Source organism: Mucor velutinosus (assembly GCF_035048745.1).
Source record: "Mucor velutinosus strain NIH1002 chromosome Unknown tig00001557, whole genome shotgun sequence".
In the NCBI taxonomy this organism is placed as follows: Eukaryota; Fungi; Mucoromycota; class Mucoromycetes; order Mucorales; family Mucoraceae; genus Mucor; species Mucor velutinosus.
The window spans coordinates 145059-164415 of record NW_027041926.1 but is presented as its reverse complement, the minus strand read 5'-3'; the positions used below and the strand labels follow the sequence as shown (position 1 = coordinate 164415).

General features: G+C 41.3%; 9 protein-coding genes across 9 annotated transcripts; 6 read left to right on the top strand and 3 right to left on the bottom strand.

Annotated features, from left to right (window-relative positions):
• Positions 1-558: 558 nt before the first annotated feature.
• ATC70_008130 (uncharacterized protein) lies at positions 559-1197 on the bottom strand (the record flags this gene model as incomplete). The annotated part of the gene is made up of 1 exon (XM_064827384.1): positions 559-1197. One exon carries the CDS (start codon positions 1195-1197, stop codon positions 559-561), a length of 639 nt encoding a protein of 212 aa, XP_064676646.1.
• A 2230-nt stretch (positions 1198-3427) lies between these two features.
• Positions 3428-4305, bottom strand: ATC70_008129 (uncharacterized protein; the record flags this gene model as incomplete). The annotated part of the gene is made up of 3 exons (XM_064827383.1): positions 3428-4060; positions 4118-4229; positions 4295-4305. 3 exons carry the CDS (start codon positions 4303-4305, stop codon positions 3428-3430), a joined length of 756 nt encoding a protein of 251 aa, XP_064676645.1.
• Positions 4306-5343: 1038 nt separating this feature from the next.
• ATC70_008128 (uncharacterized protein) lies at positions 5344-6095 on the top strand (the record flags this gene model as incomplete). The annotated part of the gene is made up of 4 exons (XM_064827382.1): positions 5344-5491; positions 5545-5637; positions 5722-5967; positions 6037-6095. The coding sequence occupies 4 exons, from the start codon at positions 5344-5346 to the stop codon at positions 6093-6095; spliced, it is 546 nt and encodes a 181-aa protein (XP_064676644.1).
• Positions 6096-6284: 189 nt separating this feature from the next.
• Positions 6285-7302, top strand: ATC70_008127 (uncharacterized protein; the record flags this gene model as incomplete). Its single annotated transcript, XM_064827381.1, has 4 exons — positions 6285-6402; positions 6459-6694; positions 6756-7063; positions 7113-7302. 4 exons carry the CDS (start codon positions 6285-6287, stop codon positions 7300-7302), a joined length of 852 nt encoding a protein of 283 aa, XP_064676643.1.
• A 450-nt stretch (positions 7303-7752) lies between these two features.
• On the bottom strand, positions 7753-9494 carry ATC70_008126 (uncharacterized protein; the record flags this gene model as incomplete). The annotated part of the gene is made up of 2 exons (XM_064827380.1): positions 7753-8432; positions 8489-9494. 2 exons carry the CDS (start codon positions 9492-9494, stop codon positions 7753-7755), a joined length of 1686 nt encoding a protein of 561 aa, XP_064676642.1.
• Positions 9495-9761: 267 nt separating this feature from the next.
• ATC70_008125 (uncharacterized protein) lies at positions 9762-11996 on the top strand (the record flags this gene model as incomplete). The annotated part of the gene is made up of 1 exon (XM_064827379.1): positions 9762-11996. The coding sequence occupies one exon, from the start codon at positions 9762-9764 to the stop codon at positions 11994-11996; it is 2235 nt and encodes a 744-aa protein (XP_064676641.1).
• Positions 11997-12103: 107 nt separating this feature from the next.
• On the top strand, positions 12104-14222 carry ATC70_008124 (uncharacterized protein; the record flags this gene model as incomplete). The annotated part of the gene is made up of 7 exons (XM_064827378.1): positions 12104-12130; positions 12191-12298; positions 12351-12396; positions 12450-12487; positions 12547-13730; positions 13790-14033; positions 14091-14222. 7 exons carry the CDS (start codon positions 12104-12106, stop codon positions 14220-14222), a joined length of 1779 nt encoding a protein of 592 aa, XP_064676640.1.
• A 319-nt stretch (positions 14223-14541) lies between these two features.
• ATC70_008123 (uncharacterized protein) lies at positions 14542-16308 on the top strand (the record flags this gene model as incomplete). Its single annotated transcript, XM_064827377.1, has 6 exons — positions 14542-14869; positions 14938-14971; positions 15031-15254; positions 15350-15542; positions 15777-16129; positions 16187-16308. 6 exons carry the CDS (start codon positions 14542-14544, stop codon positions 16306-16308), a joined length of 1254 nt encoding a protein of 417 aa, XP_064676639.1.
• Positions 16309-16820: 512 nt separating this feature from the next.
• thp1 (uracil DNA N-glycosylase Thp1) lies at positions 16821-17915 on the top strand (the record flags this gene model as incomplete). Its single annotated transcript, XM_064827376.1, has 1 exon — positions 16821-17915. The coding sequence occupies one exon, from the start codon at positions 16821-16823 to the stop codon at positions 17913-17915; it is 1095 nt and encodes a 364-aa protein (XP_064676638.1).
• Between the last annotated feature and the right edge of the window lie 1442 nt (positions 17916-19357).

Genomic DNA, 19357 nt, shown 5'->3' with positions numbered 1-19357 from the left:
AGCTTGTCCATGTTGTTGCACAACACAGACATATCTACCCATCAAGAATACCTTAATCTTTATAGACAGTTGTAGCCCTTCTGGCACAACAAAGAGTGTGCAAATGAGAAAATATTTGTTGACTAGAGAGGGCAGTGTCCAGAGGAGGGCACATAATGCGGCTTGTGTTTTGTCATTCTTTGTGCTGTCAAAATTCTTGCGTTTATCTAGATTTTAACCGCGTATCCTACGTTTGGCAAACGCATTCTATCGCTAATCCCAACCAACAATGGCCTGAGAGTCAAGGTTTATTTCTACCACATAGTAATGCCCTACTACTTGGATCCCGTGGTATCACGTGATAAAGTTTGATCTGTCTGTGCGGTTGCTCAGGTTCAATCTGGTAAAATGTAATAAAGGATTATTTACCAACTCTCAGTAGTGGGTGCCATTTGGGGTTCCCTGCTATTTTGGGACCCAGATTTACATAACACATTTTAAGCGATTTTTACAAAATCCACAGGAAAACAAAGATATTTATTAATGAAAATGCAACTATTGATGGTAAAAAAGGCTCAGCTAGAAGTGTTGCAATTTTCTTCTTTTCGTTTCTTCGTAAGGAAAAAAAGCGCCTTTTTGGAGCTCGGTGCCCAAGCGATCCAAAGACCAGTGGCGAGTGTTGAGCACCTTTTGTAGGGCGCCTACAGCAGAAGTGGGGGAGAGACCAAGATCCAGCTGAAGGTCTTCAACGGAATCAATGATTTTTTTACGGATATTGAACCATTTTCTGTCGTCTTTTCTCCATTTAGCGCCCCACTTGTCTTCTAATTCTTGAACAGACCAGAATCCATCTCGACCTATTGTCCACTCGTCCCAAAGATCACACACAGTTGTCACTTGTCGACTCATTTTGTATAACGGTACACCTTCTTGATTGTATGTAAGTGAAATAGTTGCAACTGCGGTGTTGTTGTAACCTGGTGGTGGTGGGCTTTGTTGGGATTCTTCCGAAAATTGTTTTGATTGCGATACATCTTCTGATCTTGGCAAGGCAGAGGTTTTTGCGACAGCGCCTGTTGTCGCTACTGCTCGGTTCCCTTGGTCCATTCTAAAAGACAGTTGCAGTTGCTGCTTTCCGGTGACTATATTGTCAAACACTTTTTGCATTTGCTGCTGGATTTCATCCGACTTCTTTTGACGTTCTTTCAATTCTCGCATTGTATTTGCTATACTTCGGTTGATGCTGGAAAGCTGCTCTTGTATTTCAGGCGCAAAACTTTCAATAATTAATGAATGGGGCACTTCATTTTCTTCAACGTGAGCTTTTGCTTTTCTATAAATAAAGCAAAAAGATCAGACACACAGTTTTCATTTTGAAAAAAAAAAAAGCTTTATACCTTTGAAATTCTAGAAAGAGTGGGTTTCTGATTAAATTTCAGGAACATAAGTACAAACTAAAAGCGAAAAAAAAAAGTTCTTTCAGGTGTTAATTAACCAAAAGAATACATGTATTTTTTATGATAAGGCCTTGGATAACGCACATATCATTAGAATGTATTAAATCCTAATATTTTTTATGTAAATGTCAAATATACACACTTGGAACGAAAACTGGAACCCAAAGATCAATAACAATTGTTATTTGACAAAGTATTGGCTTATAACAAAAGTTATCACTCCAATCGGGTTCCAATTTTGCTGGGAACCCAATTTTTTTTTTGGAACCTCCAAAAAAAATAATATTAATTATAAACACAACAGGCTTACATAAATATTATTCTTCAATAGATTTAGCTTCTTTCTATTATAAATCTATTACTACTACGAGCCTTTCGACTCTTCGGTGTTGCATACAAGCGTGCATCTTAGGCTACATTCACTTTCTCCTCAAGCCACCTTTTACAGTGTAGCAGCATAGATGATGTTTATCGTATCACATCACATCTATGTTTACAAGTCCAGTCAATTGTGTGTGCACAGGTGCCTCAGGAACTACAGTACATTCAATCTCCCCAATGTCAAGATATCGAGATCCACCTACACTACATGAAACATATCGACTTAGGTGGCCTCTCAACAAGCTATACCAACAATCCATAAGGCCCCAGTGGCCTGCTATTTATGTACCATCTCAACGTAGTAGTCATTGACCAGGGATCTACCATATTTAAGCAAGCTAGATGCCCTGTAATAAAGAAGCTCTTTGCTTTCGTTTTAGATACAGTTGACAACTGATTATTATCATCGACTTATTATTACGAATTCATCATTCGGGTTGTTTCTTGACCTACGCTTCGCTTTGGTGGAGAACAACCTACGTTCAAACGGCTAGCGCTGCCGCGGGCCTTTGGCTTATATCGCAAAATTACTATAGCTAAAATGTCAGAAAAAACTTTGTTGTTGTATGATTCTGATTTAATATAGATCTCTAATCATATATGAGCCATGCCTGACAAATGCCTGGCAACTCAGTTTCCATATTAGAGTTGTAAAAGTGTTTAGGGACTGAACATTTATTATGTTGACGATTTAAGGACTTAAAACAGAAGTGTTCACTTCCTTATAAAAACATTTATTATGTTATGATGATATCTATATTTGCTGTTCCTTACAGACATCCTTCCATCTACATAATAACTAAACTATCTATAAGTCTTAGGCTATAGGTACATAACGGTTATAACATGAGTCGAGTTTAACCAGAATCTGTCGTATTTTGAGGATAGGTTGAGTGGCATTTCCATATCTTGCCACCAGCTTTAATGCGTTTTCATTATAAAGGTAGCACATGCTTCTGATGGTATCAAGAACGGGATTGAGACTTGAAAGCACCATCATTTGGTCTGAGCACATTCTAATGCTTTTGATACATGCTTTTACTCCTAACACGTAAATTTAAACGTTCCTGTAACAGATATTATTACATTGACTTGTTTATTCTTTTTTATATAGCCTTTCAAATGTTATATAACTTCTGTACAGTAAGTGCTGGGCACACTGGGCCAATGGGAAGATCCACCAGTGACTTTGCGGTAGGTAATGTTATGTTTCTCGACGTGATACAGCAGCGTGCATTGATCCCCTTTGCTTTTTCCATGTTAATGTGAATTAAAAGACAATGGATAGCACTTTGAACTAATTCTTCATGCTGTGATCCATCATTAAGAAAGTCATTGGACGATTTGGCCTGTTCGCCCTACTATTTACCTACTTGGAAATGCTACTGCCCGTTCATACAGTGCAAAACACATAATAAACTACTTCCAGCATACTAAATTCCATCAAAATTGATTCAAGGACGATGCATAATACAAAATTTTAATAATAACAGTGGGATAAGAGAAATAAACAGATAATACTTGGATAGAGTGCTGATGTTGTAGTGCGATTGAAGAATAAAATAAGAGGGGGGATAGTAATAGTGAAAAATATACAAAAAGTCTAAATTCTAATTCATAGCTTCAACCAACTTGTTAATGTCATCCTCAGCATTCTCTTCTTCGTTTTCTCTCTCAACAATTTCCTTCAACTTCTTTTGACGCCAGCCCTTGACGGGATCATTCAGCTCGAATGGTACCAAGAACTTTGATACAGTGTTGAAGTTGTCGCCACGTTGAATAATTTCGTGAACAATATCCTCTAAACAAATGACACCAGCATTGCCGAGAGCTTCTTCAATCATAGTGTTGTCAGAAAGAGGGGTGCGAACGCCCTGGATCATAGTAGCACCACGCTTCATGATCAAATCACGGACAGTCTTCAAGCTGGGAACACCATAAGTGACATATGGCTCTATCTTTTGCAAATCCTTGACAGTTTCATCATCACACACAACGAATACACCAGAATTCATCTTCAATAAGCGAAGCTTGGTGAGTGCTTTTTTGATTTGAGGGTGAATTGAGTTTTCTGTCTTGATGCGAGCAACAAACAAGAGTTTTCCGTCACCCTTCTTGTTGGATCCCTTTCTTTTACCAGTGGATATGGAGCGAAGACGTTTACCTTGCTTGTCCACCATACGACGATTGCGAATAAATTCATCCGCACGCTTGAATTGTGTCTTTCTAAGGTTTTTTTTGGTCTATTCAAAGTGGCATTAATGTCGGATCCAATGTTCAGAGGTAGATATCTTGATTACCTTTTTCAACTCTAGTCTTTGTCTGGCCTTGACAGCGGCACCCTTCTCGTTGGCCTTTCTCTTTTTCAACAGAGTTTCGGACACATAGACGGGGGCAGGGATGGCTCTGTTACTAGATGTTGCAAGTTGTAGATGAGTGGATCAGCTCTTCATACGTCTATTGATCTGCATGTTTACCTATCAGACATGGTTCAAAAAGTTGTGATAAAATAGAGTTAAAAAATCGAACTGTATCTTTTTTTTTTTTTCATTTACTTTTTTTTTTTTGGGTGGCTTGACAGCGCTGGTCCAGTTTTTCCCCTTCTGTGGAGCCCAAAATGCTAGCAGGCATTGAGACGACATTGAAGGGGAGATGCTAAATTATCAGCATGAAAGCATGATTACACTGAATGGCAGTATTTACACAATGAGAACTACCCAATGTCCAGGTATTCGTATTTATAGAAGCCTAATAATTCCTCTCTCTGGTCTACCAACAGATCTCACTGCATTGGTTGATTGTAAATGCCAAAATTTGTTTCATCTCTCACCACCTTACTTGTACATGCTCAGAACAACCACTTTTTCTCATACATTTTTTGGAGAATACCAATATTTCTCAGCAGATCTCTATGATTTGCATTAGGAGGAAGCTTGAGCAAGATGGAGCAGCATTGTATCTCAAGTTCAAATATGCGGCATGACAGACCACATCAACAAGATTAACCAAGGATCATCATTTCTAGAGCATTCATGAAATGAATATAGACAGGGATAGTCATAATGCTTTTTTTATATGATTACGGTAATAAACAAGGTTATGATCAGGCAGATGACCAAAATACAGCCACAACAGCATGACGACCACCATATCCCATCCGATCAGAGGATTCTGTGGATTCTCGGGTGATTTTGAAAGAGTGGTCCTGAAGCTTTCATCCACTACAGAGATACTTTAGATTCTCAACATTGCTTCTCATGAATTCATCAATGCGTTCAAATTGAAATAGCCAAGATTACTGTTATATTCAACCAAACCCAAGTGGAAAATGTTGATTGGCTCGATAAACGATGACCTGAGAGTGAAAACCCTCAGCCAGCCTGTACCTTTTCTCAAGGGCTCAATGGACAGTGCTGTGTAGGAATTAAGCTGCAGCCCAAAATTTCTTCATATTTTTGGATTCTTTTTCTTTCCATTTCTCTCCTTCCCTCTTTTTCTTTATTCTCTATTCATATTAAAAAAAAAAATGGGTTTAAGTTTTTCAAAGTTATTCAATGACCTCTTTGGCAAGAGAGAGATGCGTATCCTCATGGTCGGTCTCGATGCCGCCGGTAAGACCACCATCTTGTACAAGCTCAAGTTGGGTGAAATCGTAACTACTATTCCTACTATTGGTATGTAAAGCACACAAGAGATGACGCGTCTTTTTTCTGACTCGATGAAATAGGTTTCAATGTCGAAACTGTTGAATACAAGAACATTTCATTCACTGTTTGGGATGTAGGAGGACAAGATAAGATTCGTCCTCTCTGGAGACATTGTAAGTAGCGTTGGTTTTTATTGGTCAAGCAAGGAGCTCTTGTGATGTACATGAGCGGACCTATCTTACTCAACTCCATTTTAGATTTCCAAAACACTCAAGGCATCATTTTCGTTGTCGACTCCAATGATCGTGATCGTATTTCAGAAGCTCGTGATGAACTCCAACGCATGTTGAATGAAGATGAACTTCGCGACGCGCTCTTGTTGGTATTTGCCAACAAGCAAGATCTTCCCAATGCCATGAATGCTGCTGAAATCACCGATAAGCTTGGCCTTCATTCGTTGAGAAACAGACGTTGGTACATCCAGACCACTTGTGCTACCAGCGGTAAGTCATTTTATATATTGTGGTTTTCATCACAGGGCAGATTGACTGATTGTTGCTATTCTTGTATAGGTGATGGTCTTTATGAGGGTTTGGAATGGTTATCCAACAACTTGAAGAGAGGAGCATAAACACACAATCAGATATACACATCCATACTTAATAAAAAAAAAAATATGAATTTCACAGAAATCCTGTTTTGGTTGAAATACTTTGACTAACTTTACACGTGCAATATTGCGAAATGTGGCCCGAGATTCCTCGTATAAATTGTGTGAGATCCTGCTGATAGTTTGCATTTCTTTATTCAATATATCTCGATGGATCAAAAGGCGAATCAACTGCTGCAAGAAATCGACTTGGCTCGTTGTAGAGCACAATGGTCTACCGCTATGGAATTGTCGAAAAAATACAAAAAGATCAAACCACAAGACTCAGGTAAACGCAGCGTAGAAATGTGGCAACGTTCATGCTGCTCACTGTTTGTACACCAGTGCTCGATATCACCATTTGCACAGAGGTAGATCTCATCAAGCTGCTGAAATCCACTACAGACATCGAGAAGAGAGGCTGGGACATTATCCATCAGCACGATTCCCCTCAGAACATTGCCTTGTTGCCTGTCATCGAGTCAAGCAAGGTCAAACATCTGGTCGCTCGGCTTGATTTCCTAAATGTGGATCAAAACGATCAAGTGGATCTCAATAACACCGATAACTGGCAAGCGCAGGTAAGCACTTGCTCTTTTTGCTTGGTACAGGTGTAGGCACGGCATTAATTGGGTGCCATAGTTTTCCAAGATTTTGTTGGCTAGAATCTACTTTGAGTCTGGGCAATACGATTTAGCATTGGCTGCATTGCAGAATTTGGCTTTACGTGTTGAGGATGTTGAAACAGGCTATGGCCTCGTCTTGCTGGTACAGGCAAGAGCCATCAAGGGCATCTGCTTGGAGAAGCAAAACAAACCAGAGGCTGCCATCGAGGCATACGAGGCTGCGTGGCAAGCAGTGGAGCTACAGCCCCAGGAAAGAGGGGTGATGCTGTCTTTTTGGATTGAAGAATGTCTCTATAGAGGATGTCTCCTTCGACTGCAATTAAAGTAGGTGCAACAGACTAATAGCATACAAGGAAAGCTGACTGTTTCATAGTCATCCTGTCAAGGAAACACTGACAATGATGCGTGCTTATGTTCAATTGGTATCATCGCATTGGAGTCCACATTGGCGCATGTTTAGACGATGGGTTATATTCAAGTTTTACGCCGAATATCTTGTGAAAACTTGTCAAAACGGCACTTTCACTGTATCAGAAAACAACAGGCAAGTTGTCTATACATGAATAGCCAGTAGTGTGTTTATTTATGCATGTGTTTTATGATAGCTTATCCAATGAAGCAGCCGCGTTTGAAGAACTGGCAACCTTGATGACCTTGTTCAGACACTTGTTTACCATTATAACACCTCATCTATCTTCCAAATCCCAAAGCCAGTATGGAATATCTCTCTCGCACATAATGATGAGCTCGCATGATACAATTGGATGGAGTGAAATCAGCCATACAGTAGTCGCTCTATATAAGGCCGTCCTATATAAGGCTATGCGGGGAATAAGGCTGAAATTTTTCAGGTTTTTTTTTTTTACCAGCTATTTAGCCTTAATAGCCTAATTTTATATAAGGCTACAGATTCTAAAAATTTTAGCCTTATTTCATAGTGGTGATCGCTGAGATTGAATTTAAGGCCAATCAGATAATAAAAAATATATAGCTTTTATTGAAAAATAACACATTTAAACAAAATAATCACGTAAATCTGTTTGATTTTTCTCTGCTACTTCCTCCGATCTGATATCGTTCAGATTCCTACGGATAGTTTTCAGCATAGACTTTTCTTTTTCATCCATTGGGATGGTATGGTACAAGATAGTTTCATACGCATGCTTCAACTTCTCTCTTATCTCCTTCGTATCAACATCGTAAATCTCTACTGGTTCTTCCTCTACCTCAAGCTCTTGTGATCCATGGGTAACATCATCGCCATCCTCAAATTCAACAATCACGGGATTAAAAACGATTGCATCAGACTCATCTGCATTTAGATCCAAGTCGTTTACTTCAGTTACCAATTGAACCCCATCATTACTTCTGTTTCCAGGAAGTTCAGGGATGATTTCGTTCAACTGGCTGACTAGATCATCGTCTAAAGGTAGCTCGAAAGATGGGAGTACATCCTCCGAGTCGACTCTCTGTCTCTGAGCAAACTTAAAATCAAGGATCTTCGTATGATCCCAGCAATTTTGGATTGTTTGAGGCTTAACTTTGATCCAAGAATCAGCAAGAAAATACAGAGCATCCACCTCATCCATTCTGTATTCCTCGGTAAGATCAAGGCTTACCCCAGCAAGATACTTGTTCACTGCCCTGTAGTATTGGTGCCAACGAAACTGAGCCTTGAAGTTCGCAATGATTCCTATCGAGTGTGTGATTAGAGATGAGTACGTATATCAATGAAATTTGTTGATTTACCGGCATCCAAAGGCTGCAACTTGCTTGTTGTGTTTGCTGGAAGGAAAATCAACTTAATATTGCTGAATTCTTCTTTCAATTTATGCACTGAAGCATTGTCAACCAAGAGAGCAACTTTTCTTCCGGCGTAAACGAAAGACGCATTCAAACGTTTTACGTACTTCCTAAAGATGTCGGTGTTCATCCATGCATTGGGAGATGAATGGTACTCCACGTAATGGGATTGCCCGATGTTGGTGGTTCTTCTGTACAAAGCAGGTTTTTTGTTTGCTGCCTTTGGTGTCTTTCGTTTCCCAATTACAATGGGGTGCCCTTTATAGGATCCATCATAGTTGGTGATTAGTCCAACTGTGAATCGGTTCTTGCTTTTTCTTGAACCACCTAAAGGTTCCTGACAAATGGTGCGAGTTGGTTGTTGCTCGTAGTATAAGCCAGTTTCATCAAAGTTGAGAATATCTTTGGGATCATATGGCTCCAACAATTCTTCAATCTTTCTGAGTTCTTCGACAATCTTAGATGATGTTAAGTCGACTGAGCTTTTTTCACCATATAAATGTCTTGACTTGACACCAATTCTCTTGAAAACATCGGTTAGCCATCCATCTGAGAAATGGATTTGCTTATTCTTTGGCAATTCATGCATGCGGTACTTTCTGTGTGCGACTACTTTTGCAAAAGCTGCAATAGTTCCACGATTGACAGGAAGAGATTTTGCATTCATGGCTTGAATGTACTCCAAAATGTCATTGTCCAATTGTGGCATCGTCAAGGCTCTGCTGCTTTTTCCCTTCAAATTTCCTCCTTCGTAAGCTTTGATCACCTTGTCCTGTGAATTCAAGACGTTCGATACAGTTTTTTGCTTGACTGAGTGATGAAGGTTGAATTCCTTTTGAGCCCATTGACCGAGTTGCATTTGCGTCAGATTAGGAAAGTGCATGTTGTGCATAATAATGCGATACTTTTGCTCGATTGTGAGGCGATCTCTTGATCTTTGATTAAGGCACATGATAGGATATTACGTTCAATAGAAGTAAAATAAACAGATAAATGAATGTTACTGGGGAGGTATCAAGTTGATTTATTTGATCAACTATTATAGTAATAGATTCTACGCGCACGACTTTTTTGACAGAAGTCACGCGCGCCAGTTAAGGCTATGCGGGCAATAAGGCTAAAAAAACCTCGCCAAAAAAGTAGCCTTATATAGAGCGACTACTGTATACGAAGAGTGTTACAAGTAAGCATTGTGTACATTTGACACTAACAATAGTTTATGCTGCTCACACTCTCACAGTATCTGTATCAAGTCAAGGCGGTTACTTTCAACAACCCTACCATCAGTCGATACATCTTCTTTACATTGCTACGCTTGGGAAGCCTGGAAGAGTCCAAGTATGCTCTGCGTGCTTACCTTGATCTGGTCGGAGTGCCTGACTTTGACCAGGACATCCTGCTCGATGATGTCTTTGTGGGCAGTGCCACCGAGGCATCTGATGCAACACACGATCCTCATGAAAAAGATTCTGCTACATCAATTGCACCACCACTGACCACCACTGCCAAGTCTATCGCCATTCTACACCGTTTAACAGAGCTGGAGGATGAAACCATTGATTCAGTCATTTCCGTTCTTCTCGCAGGTGTTTACTTGTATGGCCACGAGGAGCAGAATGGCAAACTTGCAGCACACCTCTCTGATATGGGTCTGGATCTGCTGTTGCAGTCAAAGCACAAGGCGTACTGGACCGAAATGTACCGTGCTCGCGGCTGTGCTTACAGCTTGCTGGCATCGCAATGCGAGGATCCTAACGACCGCGTTTCTCATCATCAAACAGCCTTGACTAGCTTGCAAAATGCTGCTGAACACAACCGTGCTTGCTGGAAGAGCTTCTACACACTGGGTCTCCAGCAAGCCTACATGCGAGACACACATGCTGCTATTGTGTCCATCCGTCGTTCAATCGAGCTCAACCCTCACTACGCTTCTTCATGGCATCTTTTGTCCTTGCTGTACTCTTGCAAGAGAACAGATCGTTTGTCGCTGGCCTCTCAAACATTGGAATTGGGTCTTCAGGTAGCCGAAAAGCAACAATCCATGTGGTCCCCTGGTGCTATACCCGTCTACTCTTGGACCAAAGAGGAGGTGAATGCCAACGATGTCTTTGAAAGAGCAGAGTCGTTGATATCCATGCGCATGTCTCAGTTGGCCCTGCTGGAGGCAAAAGATGGTCCTGAGAGTGTAATAGATCAGTACCAAGACTTGTTCAGTCTGTATGCTCAACTGACGCAGCAATTAGGCCTCTTGGAAGCGATGTCGACACCAACCACACCCATTGACTTTACCAGCAGTGGCATCAGCACGTCCTCTACTCTCCAACGTCCTCGACGAAAATCCAGCATCTCTTTGATCAGGCGTACATCGTTGACATCCATCGCCAATAGCATCACTGGTAATGGTGGTGGTAGCAGCTCCAGCATCAAAGCAAGTGGCCGTCCAAGATCTTCCTCTGTTGAATCCAAAAGCAGCGTCAAACCGCCATCGCTTGCCCGTCGTGCAGAGTCTGATACAGATGATATCTCGGACGACTCAAACGCGTCAAGACAATCATCCTACTCGCGTCGTCTCAAAAAGCAGCGCCAACCTACCTTCAAGTCAGTAGCACAACAACAGCAACAAGCAGCCGAGCTCAAGAAGCGTAGTCTGCAGCTCATTGATTTGGGCTTGGCTCGACGTATTGGCACAGCTGCTGCTAATCCTGCAAAGCACAATGGCAGCAGTAGATCCTTCTTTACAAATGAATCAAGCCAGGGTGCAGTATCATTGGCCTCTATGCTCACGCCATCCTACTCAATGGGAAGTCTTCGAAGCAACAGTGTCAGTAGCAGATCCTCGTCAGTGCTAGCAGGCCGCAACAATGTGGTCACCAAAGATGGACTCATGGTCAGCACATTCCATCAACACCATCAGGCATTTGAGTTGCGCAAAAAGACGCGCTGGCACAGTCTACTGGTAACACTGTGGCTCATGTCTACCAAGACCTTTATGAAGGCCAATCTACTGGAGGAAGCCAACAAGGCGCTGGGTGAAGCTGAGCAACTCGGTCTGGGCGATCCCAATGTGTGGTGGCATCTCGGTCAATTGAGCATCCAGGTGGGCGACATGATCAGCCAGAAGAAGAAATTAAGCGTGGAAGATGGCAAGGCGATTCGTGAAATGAAGCAGGTTGCCACTGACTCATTTGAAAAGGCATTGATACTTGATCCTGACCATGTGCCTAGTCAGGTTGCTAAAGCAGGCATCTTGACACCTGATCTGGCCCTGGGACTTTTGGAGCAAATTACGCTGGGTTTGGGATGGGACTCCTCTGAAGCGTGGTATCAGTATGCTCAAGCAAAGAAGCAGCAAGGTGACTATGACAGAGTCAAGTCGTGTTTGCTCTATGCCTTGGAGTTACACGATACAGAGCCCATTCGACATCTATCAGTACTGCCTAAATTCATTATCTAAAGTGACGCGTTAATAAAACCAAATAAAAACCTTCACTCAAAATGCACAATGTATCATCTTTGCACCTTTTTTTTTTTTTTTTCCTTTCCTTAATTGCAATTATTCATATGCGAAGATCTGAGCAAGACCAAAAGGTAGCTTGCATGACTGACATTGTGCTGAAGCTCATCACACTAATGCCTTCTTTCTTTCAGAGACGTTTGCATCGAGAAACCGACACTCCCAATGTTGGCACTTCAAGGAACTCAAAGAGATCATCGACAAAAGGGAATCCAATCCAGGTGCCTAGCAATAGCTACACTGTAAGTGCTTTCTCTGATTGAAAACGAGCACCATCTCATAAGCATGCAATAGGAAGTCAAAGTCATGAACAAAACCGCCACAAAACAGAAACTGATAGGTAAAAGCATACATGAATTGTAGAGGCCCATCTTATTAATCTTTTGGTTGTAGGTCAAATGCACACCAAGAGCCAGAGTCGACGCACAGAGGTATGGCAGAGCATTGACACTGCCTAGTAGTAAAGATTGATTGACATTGCGTCATGTAGAGAGTAGAGAAGCCACTACCAACACGAACAAGTTCACGACTCGCACCCGCCAGAAAGAAGGAGGAGCAGCAACAGAAGGAAGCTGTGATTGAGATCGATTCTGACAGCGAAGACAAGCCGAGGAAGAGAAGATTGATACAGCCTGATCCTGAAGAGTACGCTAGTGATTTCGTCTTGCCACAGCCTCGATCCTTCCTTCGAAAAAAGACAGCCAATTCGCCCTTGAACATTACTCCCAGCAAGCCTTTCAACAGTTTGCCAGCTGGTACTTCGATAGAAGATATGCTCAGACTATCAACTCGTGGACACGATTTTCAAGAGTACTTTAGACACGAGCTCCAGAAGCCCACCAATGCGTCTGCAAAGCCAAAAGCCAGCGAGCCAGCAACGAAATCATCAAAGAAGGAGGAAGAGCCGCAAGAGCCAGGGGTGCACGCCGAAAAGTCAGACATTGATCAATCACAGCTGATACTGCATTCCAGAATGAAGGCAAGCGATAGCAAAGAAAAGGTGGGAGAGAAATACGTTATTGGAAAAGAGCAATTCTACCCTGAACATGAGATAGACAAGGAGGAAGAGGAGGACAAAACATCGGCCAGCAAGATAGCAGCAGCAGCAGACAAAGACAACAGTACAACTCCCTCACCCAAGCCTGCCGCCAAGCAGCTAGTAAAACGATCTTTATCGCCAGACCCCATTGACGATTATGTCATTGAACCCACAGGCTCTGATGAACACATTTTGAACTATCCCTTCAACAAGAAAAAGTCAATTACAGTATACGAAAGGGATTTTGAGCGTTTAGAAGATGAAACCTACTTGAATGATACCCTGATTGACATTTTCCCAAAGATCTGGGCTGATGAGTACGCAGACGCCTCCATCTACACCTTCAGCTCCTTTTTTTTCACCAAATTAGCCGGCACCTACAGCAGTATTCATTACGACCTCGTTCAGCGCTGGACATCATCTATAGACATCTTCAAGAAACAGTACATTATCATTCCTGTGGCTCAGAACAATCACTGGTTTATACTGCTGGTGACGAATCCAGGCTACTGCATCCAAGGATCCAAGGGGTTGGAGTATCACGATGCGTTTCCTGATCTACCAAAGCAGGAACCAAGTCCCAAGCCGACCAGACGAAAGATCATCACTGCTGGAGTTGCTCTGAATCCAAATAAGTAAGTTGGTTGCATAGACTGTGTATACACACATCAGTAACCGATGTTGCATTGATTAGACCTTATATCATGGCACTGGATCCTCTTGGACTAAACAAGCAAACTACAGCAAAGTGTGTCGTGCAGTATCTCAAGAAGGAAGCCATCTCCAAACTGAACATTGAGGAAACCGATTTTCTGGCTCCAGAGATTGTAATGGCGCCATGTCCTGGCCAAGACAACTTTACAGACTGTGGTGTGTTCTGCTTGCATTACATGAAGAGTCTGTACCAATACCCCGATGTGATGATGGACGTGCTATATGTAAGTTGGTTCACGGAGACACGCATGTCATTTCCACTCACGCTGTTGTACTCATAGAAAAATCAAAAGAATGACGAGCGCTGGGATTTGGATGAAACGCTTGGCAATTTCCGTACAGTGCTGAAGCGTGTGTTGAAGCAGAAAATGAAGGACTACCGCGAAATCATGTTTTCTGAATTATGGGAATAATTAAGGGAAATATGCCATGTAAATAGCCATCTTGTCATTGTTGCATAGAAGATAAAAGGAACTACTACCAACCGATATTTAGTTTACACTATTGAAATTTATAAAAAACAAGATTATACCAAATGTACCAAGTTGAAGGGTTGAGTGTCTATGATGGCAATTAGTAGTGTTTGAAATGAGCCCTATTACACTATGTTGTATGGATCACACAGTGTGTAACCAGCAACTTGTTTCATGCTAGGCTTTTCCCCTCTCTCTTTCTCTCTCATTCTCCCTTATTTCCCCCCCCCCCTTTCTTTTATTTTCTTGCGAAAACACAATGACTTTTATTACTGTCAGGGATAGGCAATTTTACCAAGGCAACCGACTTTACTTTATTAGAGGGGCCAATTACTGGCAGGGCATCAACCTTGCAGCTGAATCAGCGCATGGTGGAGACAAAAGTCGATTGAATTGCGAACTGGACCAGTTGCAGGAAATGGGAGTGAATAATGTGCGTATTATGGCTTCATCTGAAGGACCGGATGACCAGCCTTATCGAATGAGACCAAGCCTACAGCCAAATTTAGGCGAATACAACGAGAACATGTTCCAAGGTCTGGATTACCTCTTGGACGCAATTGCCAAAAGAAACATGACGGCCGTTAGTAAGGTTTACATATAATAAGAAATTTATTTTTAAACTGCTCATCATTGTGTATCATATCATATATAGTGACCCTGAGTAATTTCTGGCATTGGAGTGGAGGGCAAGTTTCGCTTCTCCTTGATTGTGGTCTATTTACAAGCTAAATAAATGAACATATAGATTCTCACAATACATTGCATGGATTACACACAAGGAAATTCCTTATCCCGTAACACGAGACAAATGGGATGCATTCACAGACTTTACACGCACATTCTACAACAATCAAGACACTGTGGTCCAAGAGCAAGTGAACCGGCATTTCAAGAACCACATCAGGACAGTGCAAACAAGAAGAAACACAGTCAATGGCAAAGTGTACAACCAAGATCCAGCCATCATGAGTGCGTGCTGATGCAGAGAGAGAGAGAGAGAGAGAGAGAGAGAGAGAGAGAGTGTGTGTGTGTGTGTGTGTATGTATGACTCATGGATTGTATAGGCTGGCAGATTGCAAACGAACCACAGAATGCACCCAAAGAGTGGTTTAATGAAATTGCATATTTCATCAAGCAGGGATCACCTCATCAGCTCGTGTCTGCAGGCATCGAAAGCAAGGTGGATCAGACAGATTTCCTGAATGCACATTCAGCAGATGCCATTGACTATTGCACTTGTCATTGTTGGGTGGAAAAGTAAGTTTCTCTCTCCTTTTGAACACACGCATTCTCCTTGCTTTATGAAAGCTCCCTTTCTCTCTGTGCTGTTCTCCCCCCCCCCTTTTTTTTGCGCGCACACACACACACACACACACACATCTCTGTCTTGATTTCATGATATATAGACGTTGCTGCTCCTTGTTTATAAGATTTTTGCATGACTGAACCCCCCCATAGCTAATAATTCGGAAATTATCAACATTTTTATAGTTGGAAGAAATATGATGCCAGTGATCCAAATCCCAACAATTTGAAACTGGCGCAAGCATATTTGCAAGAATTCATAAACAGTCGAGCGCAATGGGCTTTTGATATCAACAAGCCGATTGTGTTGGAGGAATTTGGCATGGCAAGAGACGCATGGCGCAGGCCTCTTGACAGTGCATACAAATACGATCCGTCTACACCAACGAGCCACAAGGATCAATTTTACGAGGGGCTTTATCGACAGATTGAACATTTAGCATCTCAATTCCGTCACGGAGGTACTAACTTCTGGGCCTATGGAGGGTTGGGTCGATCAACGGACCAACCTAATGGCTTTGGCATGGTGTGGTTGGGTGGTAATATCACCGGGTGCCCTGTGTTATAGTATGATATAAATTGACATACACTTGTAGATCCACCGCATGAGCCCAGAGGCTGGTATAGCGTCTACAATATCGATTCCACTGTGCGTACCATCAAGGACCACTGCTCAAGAATGACCCAGCAGAGACAACAGCAGCAACAACAACAATAACGAGATTAAAAGCAGTAAATATGTCAGAATAGGGGTGTTTAAATGGGGCAGGAGAAGATAATAAAGAGAAATACAGGAGAAATGAGATCAAACATGTGTAAAATATAAAGCGTGTATGAAATGAGAACCGATAATGCTGCCGTTATCATGTACTCCTTCTCTGCGATATATCATCATTGTGCGACTTTTTTTTAGCTATGAAGGAGATAAACGCTTGGCCAGAAGGGCATTCCTATGGTAAAATCCGAAACTTCGACCCTTTTTTCATACTGTGAAATACATAAAAAATGCTCCTGACGATCGAATCATATATATTACATGATAATGTCCCCCCCCCTCCTCCTCCATCTTGTAGACAGTCTTGAGTTCTTCCCCCCCCCCCTTAATTTCTATTTGTATATAAAAATGCCCTTGTTGGATCTCTTGATTCAACTCTTTCATTTTATATTTCCACTCAAATGTCTTGTTCACCAATTCAACTTTCTAGCCACAACTCTCTACCAAAACCACAAATGAACATTTCCATTCACCCTCTGGCCAACAACAGCAGCGGCAACCTGCCTGTCACTCCACCTGCCACACCAAAGCAAGAACTCACCGTCTCCGCAAGATTGCTCATGCACCACACACTTAATGCAGATTTTACCAAAAAGTATGTTCTTGGTCAGGAACTTGGAAGCGGAGGTTTTGGATTCGTTGTATCTGCGTATGAGAAGAAGACTGGCGTTGAGCGTGCTGTTAAGTTTATCATTCGCAAAAAAGTGCCATCTAGTGCTTGGGTCACTGATCCTGAAATGGGTCCCATTCCAATGGAGATTTATACACTTAAACATGTCAGACATCCCAATATCATTCATTATTGCGATTCATACCAGGACGAAACCTACTTTTACTTGGTCATGGAATTGCACGGCACGCAATGGGCTCCTCCCACTACTACCTCTGCTACTGCTATTCCATCAAATACATCCTACTCGATGCACTCACCTGCTCTGTCACAAAACTCAACATCCACCATTGATGAAGAAGAAGAGGAACACGATTTGGAAGTGGCTGCTAGACAGTTTGTGCGTCGTACATCTTGCGATCTGTTTGAATGCATTGAACAACACAAACACTTTGACGAAGCACTTGCAAAGACCATCTTCAGACAAATTGCGGACTGCGTTGCCTATCTCGACTGTGTGGGCATCTGCCATCGAGACATCAAGGATGAAAACATTGTCATCGATCAAGATTACAAGGTCAAGTTGATCGATTTCGGCTCTTCTGTGATTCTACCTCGTCATTCCGCTACTACAAAAAGAAAGCTCTTTACAAGATTCTATGGAACTGTGTCTTTTGCTTCTCCCGAAATCCTGACATCGCAACCTTACCGTGCCGAGCCTGCCGAAATCTGGTCATTGGGCGTGCTGCTGTTCACATTGCTCTTTGGTGAGATCCCCTTTCCCGATTCCAAATCTGCTGTTGAAGGCCGTATCATGAAGCCAAAGATCCATGTCTCTAATCAATGCAAGCATTTGATATACTCTTTACTGGAAAAGAACCCTGAACATAGACCCACTATTCATCAAGTCCTGACACACCCTTGGTTATGCGAAAACTAAAACTGATCTTCTAACACACTTTTTTTTTTACAACAAAAACACCCTAAAAAAATTACTTATGATTCTATATATATTTAATCTCACTTATTGCATTTTACACATTTACGACATTTCAACCACCCTATCTATTCTTACTCTGCATGCTTTTCTCTTATTTTATACTTTAATTACCCTTTACACATTTCTCTTATATACAGCTATACCACCCTACACACTCTCACAAAAAAAAAGTATAATTTCATCTATATTTGCTTCTTTCATCTTCATTTTCTCTTACAAACTGCATCTCAAACCTTTCAACTTAAATGCTATACATGTATCCCAATTAACATTTTATCAATGAAAGGGTTAATCCCTGATTGAATAATCATACCACTATATATCAATCTAAAGGTAGATCCTACATATTTAATAAACGGATTGAAATTGCCGAAATGTAGAATATTCTTGTCTTTGCCTTTATGTGTAAGATTTTGTCTCAAACCTTGTATCTAGGAAGCATGGCGCCATATATGCCGAGTAGCTGGTCTCCTATTTACATTAATTTATCAATATACCAGTGTCTCTTGGCTTTGGTGAAAATTAACCTGTGGTTCTGAACTATATCACTTAAATTCTTTAGCTTCTTCGAAATACTGCTAATGTAGAGGTCGTTATTTTTCCCTTTTCAAACGAGAGTCTTTTTTTAACTGTATATCTGAGTTCTCTAAAGTACCTTATGTCTCTATCAATGAAAACGATCCGTATACGGACAGGCAGCAGGTTTACAGAAGCTCTTACTAGTCAAAAATTGGCACAATACATGGCAGTTTGAGTGCATTTAAGCTGTGTTTTCTCGTATTAGAAGCCGTTTTGGATCGCCAGAGTAGCATCAAATCATTGCTCTCATCTAACAGCTACTTACTGACACCTTTGCTCGATTTTTTTTTTGGGATCTAAAAAATAGAGCCAAAAATCGACTCCAAACCATGAGGTATTCCTCATGGTTTCCATCGAAAATTAAACGATCGTAATTTTCACCTTGAAAATGAAGCCTTTCGTTATGGTATATATTAAATCAAAATGTTTCTATTGATTCAAAGCATCTCCTGAAACTTCATTTGCAAGACGTTGATATACAAAATCTCGACATTTTGGCCAAACACCTCATTTAATATTTTTAAATATTACTCAGTAAGCCTTCTTAAATTACCTTTCATAATTAGCACCATTCGATGCGCCTCCAAGAGAGCTCTAGAAAAGTATAAAGGAGTATGGGATGATCAGCACAGTTCATATAGTCGAATTTCATAAAATAGATTGAGCAAGTCGCAAAATGATCAAAAAAATTTTAATGTGTCAGAGGTCCGAAGACATGACAATGATCAAAAAATTAACAAATCGAGTAAAAAAAAATCTTTAGCGGAAATTCAATTAGCTTTGGCTGACAAGTCAATGGCATC